Source organism: Pan troglodytes, chromosome 8 (assembly GCF_028858775.2).
Source record: "Pan troglodytes isolate AG18354 chromosome 8, NHGRI_mPanTro3-v2.0_pri, whole genome shotgun sequence".
Lineage (NCBI taxonomy): Eukaryota > Metazoa > Chordata > Mammalia > Primates > Hominidae > Pan > Pan troglodytes.
Genome location: NC_072406.2, coordinates 106,885,733 through 106,900,579, shown reverse-complemented (window position 1 = coordinate 106,900,579; position 14,847 = coordinate 106,885,733). Strand labels below are relative to the sequence as shown.

Below are 14,847 nucleotides of genomic sequence, written 5' to 3'. Positions count from 1 at the left end.
CCCAACCTAGCAAGAGAGGCCAACATTCACATTCAGGAAATACAGAAAATGCCACAAAGATACTCCTCGAGAAGAGCAACCGCAAGACACATCATTGTCAGATTCACCAAAGTTGAAATGAAGGAATAAATATTTAGGGCAGCCAGAGAGAAAGGTTGGGTTACCCCCAAAGGGAAGCCCATCAGACTAACAGCGGATCTCTCAGCAGAAACTCTACAAGCCAGAAGAGAATGGGAGCCAATATTCAACATTCTTAAAGAAAAGAGTTTTCAACCCAGAATTTCATATCCAGCCAAATTAAGCTTCATAAGCAAAGGAGAAATAAAATCCTTTACAGACGAGCTAATGCTGAAGAATTTTGTCACCACCAGGCCTGCCTTACAAGAGCTCCTGCAGGAGGTGCTAAACATGGAAAGGAACAACTGGTATGAGCCACTGTAAAAAAGTGTCAAATTGTAAAGACCATCATTGCTAGGAAGAAACTGTGCCAACTAACAAGCAAAATAACCAGCTAACATCATAATGACAGGATCAAATTCACAGAATATTAACCTTAAATGTAAATGGGCCAAATGCTCCAATTAAAAGGCACAGACTGGAAAATTGGATAGAGTCAAGACCCATCAGTGTGCTGAATTGAGGTGACTTATCTCACGTGCAGACACACATAGGCTCAAAATAAAGGGATGGAGGAAGATCTACCAAGTAAATGGAAAGCAAAAAAATGCAGGGGTTGCAATCCTAGTCTCTGATAAAACAGACTTTAACCAACAAAGATCAAAAGAGACAAACTAGGCCAATATATAATGGTAAAGGGATCAATTCAACAAGAAGAGCTAACTATCCTAAATATACATGCACCCAATACAGGAGCACCCTGATTCATAAAGCAGGTCCTTAGAGACTTACAAAGAGACTTAGACTCCCACACAATAATAATGGGAGGCTTTAACACCCCACTGTCAACATTTGACAGATCGAGACAGAAAGTTAATAAGAATATCCAGGAATTGAACTCAGCTCTGCACCAAGTGGACCTAATAGACATCTACAGAACTTTCCACCCCAAATCAACAGAATATACATTCTTCTCAGCACCACATTGCACTTATTCCAAAATTGACCACATAGCTGGAAGTAAAGCCCTCCTCAGCAAATGTAAAAGAATAGAAATTATAACAAACTGTCTCTCAGACCACAGTGCAATCAAACTAGAACTCAGGATTAAGAAACTCACTCAAAACCGCTCAACTACATGGAAACTGAACAACCTGCTCCTGAATGACTACTGGGTAAATAATGAAATGAAGGCAGAAATAAAGATGTTCTTTGAAATCAATGAGAACAAAGACACAACACACCAGAATTTCTGGGACACATTTAAAGCAGTGTGTAGATGGAAATTTATAGCACTAAATACCCACAGGAGAAAGCAGGAAAGGTCTAAATTTGACACCCTAACATCACAATTAAAAGAACTAGAGAAGCAAGAGCAAATATATTCAAAAGCTAGCAGAAGACAAGAAATAACTAAGATCAGAGCAGAACTGAAGGAGATAGACACAAAAAACCCTTCAAAAAATCAATGAATCCAGGAGCTGGTTTTTTGAAAAGATCAACAAAATTGATAGACTGCTAGCAAAAATAATAAAGAAGAAAATAGAGAAGAATCAAATAGACGCAATAAAAAATGATAAAGGGGATATCACCACTGATCCCACAGAAATACAAACTACCATCAGAGATTACTATAAACACCTCTACGCAAATAAACTAGAAAATCTAAAAGAAATGGATAAATTCCTGGACACATACACCCTCCCAAGACTAAACCAGGAAGAAGTTGAATCTCTGAATAGACCAATAACAGGCTCTGAAATTGAGGCAATAATTAATAGCATACCAACCAAAAAAAGTCCAGAACCAGAGGGATTCACAGCTGAATTCCACCAGAGGTACAAAGAGGAACTGGTGCCATTCCTTCTGAAACTATTCCAATCAATAGAAAAAGAGGGAATTCTCTCTAATCATTTTGTGAGGCCAGCATCATACTGATACCAAAGCCTGGCAGAGACACACAAAAAAAGAGGATTTTAGACCAATATCCCTGATGAACATCGATGCAAAAATCCTCAATAAAATACTGGCAAACTGAATCCAGCAGCACATCAACAAGCTTATCCACCACGATCAAGTTGGCTTCATCCACCACGATCAAGTTGGCTTCATCCCGGGGATGCAAGGCTTTTTCAACATACGCAAATCAATAAACTTAATCCATCATATAAACAGAAGCAAAGACAAAAACCACATGATTATCTCAATAGATGTAGAAAAGGCCTTCGACAAAATTCAACAGCTCTTCATGCTAAAACTCTCAATAAATTAGGTATTGATAGAACATATTTCAAAATAATAAGAGCTATTTATGACAAACCCACAGCCAATATCATACTGAATGGGCAAAAACTGGAAGAAATTCCTTTGAAAACTGGCAGAAGACAAGGATGCCTTCTCTCACCACTCCTATTCAATATAATATTGGAAGTTCTGCCCAGGGCAATCAGGCAAGAGAAAGAAATAAAGGGTATTCAATTAGGAAAAGAGGAAGTCAAATTGTTCCTGTTTGTAGATGACATGATTTTATATTTAGGAAATCCCCATTGTCTCAGCCCAAAACTCCTTAAATTGATAAGTAACTTCAGCAAAGTCTCAGGATACAAAAATCAAGGTGCAAAAATCATAAGCATTCCTATACACCAATAATAGATAAACAGAGAGCCAAATCATGAGTGAACTCCCATTCACAATTGCTACAAAGAGAATAAAATACCTAGGAATCCAAATTACAAAGGATGTGAAGGACCTCTTCAAGGAGAACTACAAACCACTGTTCAACGAAATAAAAGAGGACACAAACAAATGCAAGAACATTCCATGCTCATGGATAGGAAGAAACAATATCATGAAACTGGCCATACTGCCCAAGGTAAGTTATAGATTCAATGCCATCCCCATCAAGCTACCATTGAGTTTCTTCACAGAATTCAAAATAGCTACTTTCAATTTCATAGGGAACCAAGGAAGAGCCAGTATAGCCAAGACAATCCTCAGCAAAAAGAACAAAGCTGGAGGCATCATGCTACCTGACTTCAAACTATATTACAAGGCTGAAGTAATAAAAACAGCATGGTACTGTTACCAAAATGGATATATAGATCAATGGAACAGAACAGAGGCCTCAGAAATAACACCACACATCTATAGCCATTTGATCTTTGACAAACCTGACAAAAAAAGAAATAGGGGAAGGATTCCCTTTTTAATAAATGGTGTTGGGAAAACTGGCTAACCATATGGAGAAAGCTGAAACTGGATCCCTTTCTTACACGTTATACAAAAATTAATTCAAGATGGATTAAAGACTTAAACATAAGCCCTAAAACCATAAAAACCCTAGAAGAAAACCTACGCAATACCATTCAGGACATAGGCATGGGCAAAGACTTTATGACTAAAATACCAAAAGTAATGGCAACAAAACCCAAAATTGACTAATGAGATCTAATTAAACTAAAGAGCTTCTACAGAGCAAAAGAAACTATCATCAGAGTGAACAGGCCACCTAGATAATGGGAGAAAATTTTTGCAATCTATCCATCTGACAAAGGGCAACTATCCAGAATCAACAAAGAACTTAAACAAATTTAAAAGAAAAAAAAACAACCCCATCAAAAAGTGGGTGAAGGATATCAACAGACCCTTCTCAAAAGAAGACATCTATATGGCCAACAAACATATGAAAAAAAAGCTCGTCATCACTGGTCATTAGAAAAATGCAAATCAAAACCACAATGAGATACCATCACATGCCAGTTAGAATGGCGAACATTAAAAGTCAGGAAACAACAGATGTTGGAAAGGATATGGAGAAATAGGAATATTTTTACACTGTTGGTGGGAATGTAAATTAGTTCAATCATTGTGGAAGGCAGTGTGGCAATTCCTCAAGGATCTAGAACTAGAAATATCATTTGACCCAGCAATCCCATTACTGGGTATATACCCAAAGGATTATAAGCCCTTCTACTATAAAGACACATGCACATGTATATTTATTGCAGCACTGCTCACAACAGCAAAGACTTGGAACCAACACAAATGCCAATCAATGATAGACAGATAAAGAAAATATGGCACATATACATCATGGAATACTATGTAGCCATTAAAAAGGATGAGTTCACATACTTTGCAGGGACATGGATGTAGCTGGAAACCATCATTCTCAGCAAACTAACACAAGAACAGAAAACTAAACACTGCGTGTTCTCACTCATAAGTGGGAAATGAACAATGAGAACACATGGACACAGGGAGGGATAGCATTAGGAGAAATACCTCATGTAGGTGACAGGATGATGGGTGCAGCAAACCACCATGGTGCGTATATACCTATGTAGCAAAACTGCACGTTCTGCAGATGTACCCCAGAACTTAAGGTATAATTTAAAAATTTTTTAAAATACCCATCCTTCTACTGTCTTCAAGAGTACAAGGCCAATCTTTTACTAGTAGATGTAAAAGCTCCATCTCAGACCTAGAAGACCCATCTCAGGCCTAGAAAACCCTAAAGAACCTTCCAAAAAGCTCCTGGAACTGATATACAACTCCAGTGAAATTTCAGCACACAAAATAAATGTACAAAACTCAGTACCATTTGTATACACCAAAAATGTTCATGCTGAAAGCCAAATCAAGAATGCCATCCCATTTACAATAGCCATAGTGGGGGGTGGGGGTGGAACCTAGGAATACAGCTAACAAAGGGGCAAACGGTCTCTACAAGGAGAGCTACAAAACACTGTTGAACAAAATCATAGATTACACAAACAAATGAAAAAACAGTTCATGCTTATGGATTGAAACAATCAATATCATTAAAATGGCTAGACTGCCCAAAGCTATCTACAGATTCAATGCTATTCCTATCAAACTACCAATGTCATTTTTCACAGAATTAGGAAAAACTATTCTAAAATTCATTTGAAACCAAAGAAGAGCCCAAGTAGCCAAAGCAATACAGAAGCCAGAAATAAAGCCACACACCTATAGCCATCTGATCTTCAACAAAGTTGACAAAAATAATCAATCAGGAAAGGACTCTCTATTCAGTAAATTGAACTAGGATAACTGGCTAGCCATATGCAGAATAAAACTGGAACACTTCCTTGCACCATATACAAAAATTAACTCGAGATGGATTAATGATCTAAGTTTAAAACATCAAACTAAGAATCCTATAGAAAAAAATCTATGTAATACCATTCTGGATACAGGCTTTTGCAAAGAATTTATGAATAATCCCTCAAAAGCAATTGGAACCAAAATGAATATTGACAAGTGGGACCTAATTAAAGTAAAGAGCTTCTGCACAGCAAGACAAACTATCAACACAATAAACAGACAACCTACAGAATGGGGACAAAATATTTGCAAACTGTGATTCTAACAATGGTCCAATAGCGAGAATCTATAAGGTACTTAGACAATTCAACAAGTTAAAAAACAAATAACTTCATTAAAAAGTGGGCAAAGAACATATGTCCTTCCAAAGAAGACATACACATGGCCAACAAGCATATGACAAAATGCTGAACATCACTTATCATCAGAGAAATGCAAATCAAAACCACAATGAGATATCATCTCATACCAGTCAGAATGGATATGATTAAAAAGCCAAAAAATAACAGATGTTGGTAAGGCTGCAGAAAAAAGGGAAAACTTATACACTACTGGTGGAAATGTAAGTTAGTTCAGCCACTATGGAAAGCAGTTTGGAAATTTCTCAAAGAACTAAAAACAAAATTATCATTTGATGCAGCAATTCCACTACTGGGTACATATCCAGTGGAAAACAAATTGTTAAACCAAAAAGACACATGTGGTCATATGTCCATCTCTGCACTATTCACAATAGCAAAGACACAGAAGCAACCAATGGTGTGTGGCATAAAGAAAATGTGGTATATATACACTATGAAATGCTATGCAGCCATAAAAAAAATCATGTCTTTGCAGCAACATAGATGCAGCTGGAGGCCATTGTCTTGAGAGAATTAATGCAGCAACAGAAAATCAAATGCCACGTGTTCTCATATAAAAGTGGGACACAAAGATGGAAACAATACACACTGGGAATTACTATAGAGGGTAGAGAGATATAAAGGCAAGAGCTGAAAAACTACCTATTGGGTACTATTCTCACTACCTGGGTGATGAAATTATTTGTACCCTAAACTTCAGCATCACACAATAAACCCATGTAACAAACTTGAACATGCACTTCCTGAATCTAAAATAAAAGTTGAAAATTTTTTTAAAAAGAAAGTATTTCATATGGTATCATTTTAAAATCAGGCAAGCAATGATAACTAAATACAAAATTTAAGGTAAACTTGCCTTTTAAACTAAACCAGACCCTTGCAAAAGAGGAAAAAAGAATATCTAATACCTAAATAAATTGAAAACTCTTCAATGTTCCAGGATTGGAAGACTTAATATTGTTAAGATGGCAATACTCCTCAAAGTGATCTAAAAATTCAATGCAATCCCTACCAAAATACCCATGACCTTTTTCCAGAAATGGGAAAGTTGATTGTCCAATTCATATGCAACTACATGGTGATGAAGCAGCTACATTATCTGGGATATATACCCTCAGGTTTGTCATCGTGCCCCAGGAAAATTTAGGACATGGACACATCTGAGTGGGTTAAGGAGCAGGTAGTTTAATAACAGAAGAAAGGAGAAAAAGAGCAGCTTCTTGTGAGAGAGAGAGAGAGAGACATCCAAAGAGGGGGAAGGAGGCGGACCACAGCAGATTTTATAGGCAGGCTGGAAAAGGCAGTGTCTGATTTATATAGGGCCCAAAGATTGGCTCAATCAGGTGTGGCATTTACATAGTGGGCAGGGAAGGCTGGCCAACCCACTCTAATGTTATTATGCAAATGGACTTTCCACTTGACCAGCGCCATCTTGTCTGCTCCTTACTGTACTTGTGGCTGGCAAAGGGAAGGGAAGATAGAGCCGCCATTTTGAACATGCCTAGTCACAGGTAGTTCTTTCCTATCAGCATTCACCGGGCAGGCTTCCAGCTTGCTTGTCTATGTCTGCAGCTCGATTTTACGCGATGCTCTTTGCCAGACAATGATTTAGGGTTGCTTTTCATTGAAAAGAAAAACCTTACTGAGAACTCCCAAATGCTTACTCTCTGCCTAAGTAATTTCTTCTTAATTTCTGTATCAGTGAGTTCTCAGTTTCTGACTTCAAAACTTACTACAAAGTATAATAATCAAAGGTGTGGTACTAGCATAAAGATAGACATCAAGACCAATGGAATAAAACTGAAATCAAGAAATAAACCTAAACATCTATGGCCAATTTACTTTCATCAAGGGTGCCTAGACCATTCAGTCTGAGGAAAGAATCTCTTCAACAAATGGTGATGAGTCAATTGGATGACAAAATACAAAAGAATGTAGCTGGGACCTACCCTACCTCACTCCAAATGAAAAATATAACTGAAAAATGGACGGAAAAACTTAAATATAAGAGCTAAAACTATAAAACTCTTAGAATAAAATGTAGGGGTAAATCTTCATGACTTCATATTTGGCAATAGATTCATAAATTTGATACCAGAGGAGCAAAAGAAAAAATAGATAAACCAAACTTCATCAAAATTAAACTTTGTGCATCAAAAATATAATTAGGAATGTGAAATGACAACCAACAGAATGGGAGGAAATATTTTCATATTATGTATATGTAAGAGTTTAATGTTTTGAAAACATAAACAATTCTAATAGCTTAAAAAGAAAAATAAAGGCAACTTAATTTAAATAGGAAATGGACTTGAATAACATTTCTCCAAAGAAGATATACAAATGGGTAACAGTATATTAAAAGAAGTTCAAAATCACTGGTCATTAAATACAAGTTAAAACCACAATGAGAGCTGGGCATGGTGGCTCACACCTGTAATCCCAGCACTTAGGGATGCCAAGGTGGGCAGATCACCTGAGGTCAAGAGTTCGAGACGAGCCTGGCCAACATGGTGAAACCCTATCTCTACCAAAAATATAAAAATTAGTCAGGTATGGTGGCACATTCCTGTAATCCCAGCTACTCTGAAGGCTGGGGCAGGAGAATTGCTTGAATGAGATCATGCTACTACACTCCAGCCTGGGCAACAGAGTGAGACTCTGTCTCAAAATAAATAAATAAATAAATCCATAATGAGATACCACTTTACATTCACTAGGATGGTTTTAATAAACACAGAAAATTACAAGTATTAGCAACTATGTGGAGAAACAGAAATCCTTCTACATTGCTGGAAGGAATATAAAATGCCACATTCACTGTAGAAAAGTTTGGCTCTTATAGAAGAAGATAAACATAAAATTACCATTTGACCCAGCAAATCAACTCCTGAGAATACACCCAAGAATGATGAAAACATGCCCATAAAGAAACATACACAAATGGTTAAAGAAAGGTTATCTATAAGAGCCAAAAGTTGGAAACAATGCAAATGTCCATAAACAGATGAATAACAATTTGTGATAAATGTGCATAGAAAATAAAATATACTTTATCCACAAAAAAGAATGAAGTACAGATATATGCTACAACTTAGATGAGCCTCCAAAACATTGTAAGTGTAAGGACCCAGAAATAAAAGGTTGCATATGCTATGAGTTCTTTATATATCCATAACACGCAAACCCATAGAGACAGAAAAAAGATTAGAGGTTATTACATGACGGAGTGGGGGAATGGAGTGATTATTTAGCGAATATAATACGTTTTTGTGGCGTGATAAAAACATTTTGAAACCAGAGAAAGCTGACGGTTGCACAACATTGTGAATACATTAAATACCACTTAGGTGTATGCTTTAAACTGGTTAATTGTATGTTGTGTGAATTTTACTTCAATTTTTAAAATGGCATAACTCCCTGTTCTACAGATTTAATGCAATCCTGTCAAAATTCCCATTGGCTCCTTTGAAGAAATTGACAAGTTGATCCTAAATTTCATATGAAGATTCAAGGGACCCAGAATAGTGAAAACAGTATTGAAAAAGAACAACAAAAGACTCACACTCCTTGATTTAATAAGTTGATATTAATACAAAGGTACAGTAATTAAGACTTCAAGATGGTGTACTATAGGCATTAGGACAGACATATAGATCAATGGAGTAGAATTGAGAGCCCCCCCAAAAAAAACCCTTCACACATTTATAGTCAATTGGGTTTTGACAAGGTTGTCAAGACAATTCAATAGGAGGAAAAAATAGCCTTTTCAAAAATGATGCAATGACAAAAGAGGTGATGTTTACACGGTATCTGATAGATACCAAATTCCAATTCTTATCTGTACAAATCATTTTAGTTTACACTCAATGAAGCCTTCCCTCTTCCATCCACCTACTCTTTTCCATCACACACCTCTACACCTCCATGTAAAGCATTCCAACCCATCTGAAACCCCTCCTCTGTCTCTCACTGCAAATACTTTAAGGCCTATTTCAATCTGCAGGAATGCAGGAAACCCACCTAGGTTAAACCATTCTTTCCCATTCTCCAATAAACTGTGTGCAATAATGATGCCCATTTTCATCCTATGACATAATATTTTATATTTTCTAACTTGTTGATAATTGCTTCCATTTCACCTAAAACCTGCATTTTGTTTCCCCTTGGGTAGATTTTTGTTATTGTTATTATTATTATACTTTAAGTTCTGGGATACATGTGCAGAACGTGCAGGATTGTTAAATAGGTATACACGTGCCAAGGTGGTCTCCTGCACCTATGAACTTGTCATCTACATTAGGTATTTCTCTTAATGTTATCCCTCCCCTAGCCCTCCACCCCTTGACAGGCCCCAGTGTGTGATGTTCCCCATCCTGTGTCTATGTGTTCTCATTGTTCAACTGCCACTTATGAGTGAGAACATACGGTGTTTGGTTTTCTGTTCCTGTGTTAGTTTACTGAGAATGGGGGCTTCCAGCTTCATCTATGTCCCTGCAGAGGAAATGAATTCATCTTTTTTATGCCTCCATAGTATTCTATGGTGTATATGTGCCACATTTTCTTAATCCAGTCTGTCATTGATGTACATTTGGGTTGATTCCAAGTCTTGGCTATTGTGAATAGTGGCACAATAAACAAATGTGTACATGTGTCTTTATAATAGAATAATTTATAATCCTTTGGTTATATATCCAGTAATTGGATTGCTGGGTCAAATGGTATTTCTAGTTCTAGATCCTTGAGGAATTGCCACACTGCCTTCCACAATGATTGAACTAATTTACGCTCCCACAAACAGAGTAAAAACATTTCTATTTTTCCACATCCTCTTCAGCATCTGTTATATCCTGACTTTTTAATGATCGCCATTCTAACTGGCATGAGATGGTATCTCACTGTTGTTTTTATTTGCATTTCTCCAATGACTTCTTTTGAAAAGTGTCTGTTCATATCCTTCACTCACTTTTTGATGGAGATGTTTTTTATTTTCTTTTAAATTTGTTTAAGTTCCTCCTGCGCTGATCTCACTGGAAGCTGCAGAACAGAGCTTTTTCTATCCTGTCATCTTTATTGTTCAGATAGATTATATTTATCTAAACAATTTCTTCTATGTATTCTAATTATTTAACAATTTAATTTTACATTTTCTATGATGCTTACTGGATATTCATGCATACAATAAAAACTTAAATATGCTTCTCAAGCATTACTCCTTGACCTGTTAAACATCCATAGTAAACACAAAACTAGTCAATGAATCACAAATACGCAAGCAGTCACATAACTAAGCTTTTGTTAACATTTTACCTTCTCCATTTTGATCAGGAAGCAATCAATAAAGTCCCGAGGGTTGTTGATGTCCATCGATTCTTGGTGTTCTTTTACTTTCTCCAAAATATCCCTTTCCATAAAAGCAAGGTTTTTAAGTAATTTGTTATGGGTTCCCGGGAAATAATCAATGATAGTGGGAAAATTATTGCATATCTAAGAGAAAACAATAATTTATTAAATTAAAAGCATTTAATAAAGGCATAGATACAATATACCAAGCTCTGGTTGTAATTTAAAACTATAAATATAAAGAAAATATATTGTATATCTTGATGGGGAAATTTTTATTGTACATGTGTAGTAATTCTCAAACAAGATTTGAGAAAGAAAATTCTGACAAGAGAATCAAAGATGATAATCATTTCCTAGACTCATACCTGCTTTTTATAGTATAAAAGCATCTTTATATTAATTCTCTTACTTTTTACAACAATTCTTCTCTACAATCTTGAAATATAAGATGGTATGAATTACTGCATTAACATTTTGGAGATGACAGCATAGGTTAAAAGAGTTTGCACAACCTGATTGATAGTACAAAGATAGTCCCTGCTATATTGATTTCTATCAAGCAGCCTCTGAAATTGAATTAGTATTTTAGAAGTGGGAGGGGCTCAAAGATACTTCAAATTCCGACTGTGCACCAGAGCAGTTAAATGACTTCTGTAAAATCATACAATTATTATTTAGGCAGAGTATAAAACATGCCAATTCAGCACAGGGTAAAAGTGTGATGTCTGTTTATGGTTCATACACCAAAAAAAACAATAATTTTTTCATTCCTAACCAGCTGTCTCATCAGCTAGAATCCCAACTGAGACATCAAACACCTCTGCCCTATTCAGTGTTTCTTGGCAGCTTCTGTGGTTCCAAATATTCTCTGTCCTTGAAGGAGATAATGTCTTTTAGATTAGGATATTTCTGTCACATAATATGACAAAGTGTGAATTGAAGGACAAGCCTTGTGAGTAATGGAAGACTCCAAAGTGCCTGGATGTCCATGGAGTGATATAAGCACGCTTTGGGGCTGTCACCAAAGTACTTTATAGAAACAGGGCTTTGGAGTTTAGTGGAAAAAACACTGATCAGGGAGCTAATGGGCTTAGAAGCCTGATCTATATTTGGATATTCATTTCCTGTGCATAAAATAAAGAACTTTGCCATCTTTTCCAGATATTCACCCCATGGCTCTCTAGGCAAGACTGTAGTATTCAAAAATGTACTTCAGGGCTTGGCCAATATAGAATTTTGGATTTCCCAGAAAAAAAGACTGTAAGTGGTTTCTCAGGAAGCAAAAATCTTGGCCTTACCTGGATCCAGGGGGTGCTTACAATCCTGATGTTTTCATTCAATTTTTCCATCAAGTTAAGAAATTGCTGATCTTTATAATCAAAACGTTTCTGGAAAATAATGGAGCAGATCACATTGCAGGGAGCACAGCCCAGGATGAAAGTGGGATCACAGGGTGAAGCTAAATGATTGGAAACAATTTTAAAATATGAGTAAACATTAGATATAAAACATTTCATATTTGTTAACAGATAATAATAGTTTAGAAATTTTAAGTAATATCTTACCTATGAATTCCCTTAAAAGCAAAAAAGAGTTTGGCATGCATAAAATCAACACATCACTTTTACATTAATCTCGAATTAACAATTACAGCCTAGCTGGTTAAATAATGGTTGCTCAAATGCTAAATTTATATTCCCGGCCTATTTGTCTTTTACTTTGGAAAGAAAAAAAAGAGACTTTTTTAGAAACTGAATAATTCAAGTTTCAGAGGGAATCACATCAGTCTGCAAAGTCTGTAGACAACAAAGCACTGAGATAGAAAGGGTGAGAATAGTTGGGGATTTCAAAGCTTTTTATATTACAGCAAATAGCTCAAAGAATCATGTATTGAACCAGTAGAGAGGAACTAGAGAGACTAGGGGTGAATTCATGTATTTGAGAAAATAAATGTAAGAAGCAGAATGTGTTTTATGAGAACAAATACAAACATAAATGAATAGAATATCTAACATAGATTAATTTGTCAAAAAAATTAAACAAAAACTTGTTATTTGAAATGTAAATAACAGATAAGGCAAACAAGGAAAAGTAAATTAGATAGGGCACAGTGGCTCATGCCTGTAATCCCAGCACTTTGGGAGGCCAAGGCAGGTGGATCACCTGAGGTCAGGAGTTCAAGACCAGCCTGGCCAACATGGTGAACCCCATCTCTGCTAAGGATGCAAAAATTAGTCGAGTGTGGTGGTGGGTGCCTGTAATCCCAGCTACTTGGGAGGCTGAGGCAGGAGAATCACTTGAATCCAGGAGGCAGAGGTTGCAGTGAGCTGATATCACACCAGTGCACTTCAGCCTGGCAAAAGAGTGAGACTCTCAAAAAAAAAAAAAAAAAAAAAGAAAGAAAAGAAAAGAAAAAAGAAAAAAAGTAAATTAATAAATGGAGTTTTCTGTTTCTTCTTTAGTTTTTTAAAAATGAATTTTCTTCTCTAGGAATTAAATGCCCATCATCTCTAATCATCCTTCAAATTTAACTTATTTGAAATTTGACATTGATTAGACCAAGTCTATCATTTAATAGCTAAATAAATTAAATTATACAAAAGGTTTTCTTGTTTGGTGGAGGATCTCTGAAATAAAGTTGTTGTAATCAAGTGATTGTTAAACTTTATATTTTTTTAATTTTTAATTTTACTTTAAGTTCTGGGACACATATGCAGAATTGTTACACAGGTATACATGTGCCATGGTGGTTTGCTGCATCTATGAACCTGTCGTCTAGGTTTTAAGCTCCACATGCATTAGGTATTTGTCCTAATGCTCTCCCTCCCCTTGCCCCCCAACCCCTCAACAGGCCCTGGTGTGTGATGTTACCCTTCCTGTGTCCATGTGTTCTCATTGTTCAACTCCCACTTATAAGTGAGAACATGCAGTGTTTGGTTTTCTGTTCCTCTGTTAGTTTGCTGAGGATGGTGGTTTCCAGCTTCATCCATGTCCCTGCAAAGGACATGAACTCATTCTTTTTAATGGCTGCATAGTAGTCCACAGTGTATATGTGCCACATTTTCTTTATCCAGTGTGTCATTGATGGGCATTTGGGTTGGTTCCAAGTCTTTGCTATTGTAAATAGTGCTGCAATAAACATACGTTTGTATGTATCTTTATAGTAGAATGGTTTATAGCCCTTTGAGTATATACCCAGTAATGGGATTGCTAGATCAAATGGAATTTCTGGTTCTAGCATTGAGGAATCGCCACACTGTCTTCCACAGTGGTTGAAATAATTTACACTTCCACCAACAGTGTAAAAGCTTTCCTATTTCTCCACATTCTCACCAGCGTCTCTTGTTTCCTAACTTATTAATGATCACCATTCTAACTGGCATGAGGTATTACCTCATTATGGTTTTGATTTGCATTCTCTAATGACCAGTGATGAGCTTTTTTTCATATGTTTGTTGGCCACATAAATGTCTTCTTTTGAGAAGTGTCTGTTGATATCCTTCACCTACTTTTTGATGGGGTTGTTTGTAGGAGATCCATCAGAGTGGTGGGAGAAAGTATAGGGAAAGGAGCAGGCCTTCTGAAAGGTCGGAAGGCTCTGCATAGCTTCAGGTGAGAATAGCTGAACGCAGCTGTTCTCTGACCCTGAGGGAGAGGACGAGGAATATGCACAAGGGAGGGAAGGGGAAGTCATCTTGAACAGGCTTGTTTACTTATGTTGACCAGGAACTGACCTTTGATCATCCATTCTTGATGTTCCCTGAAAGGGGAACAATAAATATTAATTACCTACAGATTGCATGGACTCCAGGTTTTCAGCATTGTGCCTGCAACTCAATAAAAACATGCAGCTCCAGCTTCTCGAGGCTACACTCTGGCCACTTGAGCCAGA

The 14,847-nt window shown here is 36.6% G+C and overlaps 1 protein-coding gene across 4 annotated transcripts in view; it reads right to left on the bottom strand.

The window, feature by feature from the left end:
* Nucleotides 1-14,847, bottom strand: part of CYP2C19 (cytochrome P450 family 2 subfamily C member 19) — a 135,468-nt gene that overhangs the window by 105,319 nt on the left and 15,302 nt on the right. For all 4 annotated transcript variants that reach the window (XR_002938238.3, XR_010146989.1, XM_024346504.3 and 1 more), the window contains exons 4-5: nt 12,254-12,414; nt 10,920-11,096 (exon numbers count right to left, since the gene is read on the bottom strand). Coding sequence is in view for 2 of the 4 variants with exons in the window: in XM_024346504.3 (XP_024202272.3) it covers nt 10,920-11,096; nt 12,254-12,414 (338 nt within the window). In the remaining 2 variants the exon portion in view is untranslated. The remainder of the gene's footprint in view (nt 1-10,919; nt 11,097-12,253; nt 12,415-14,847) is intronic.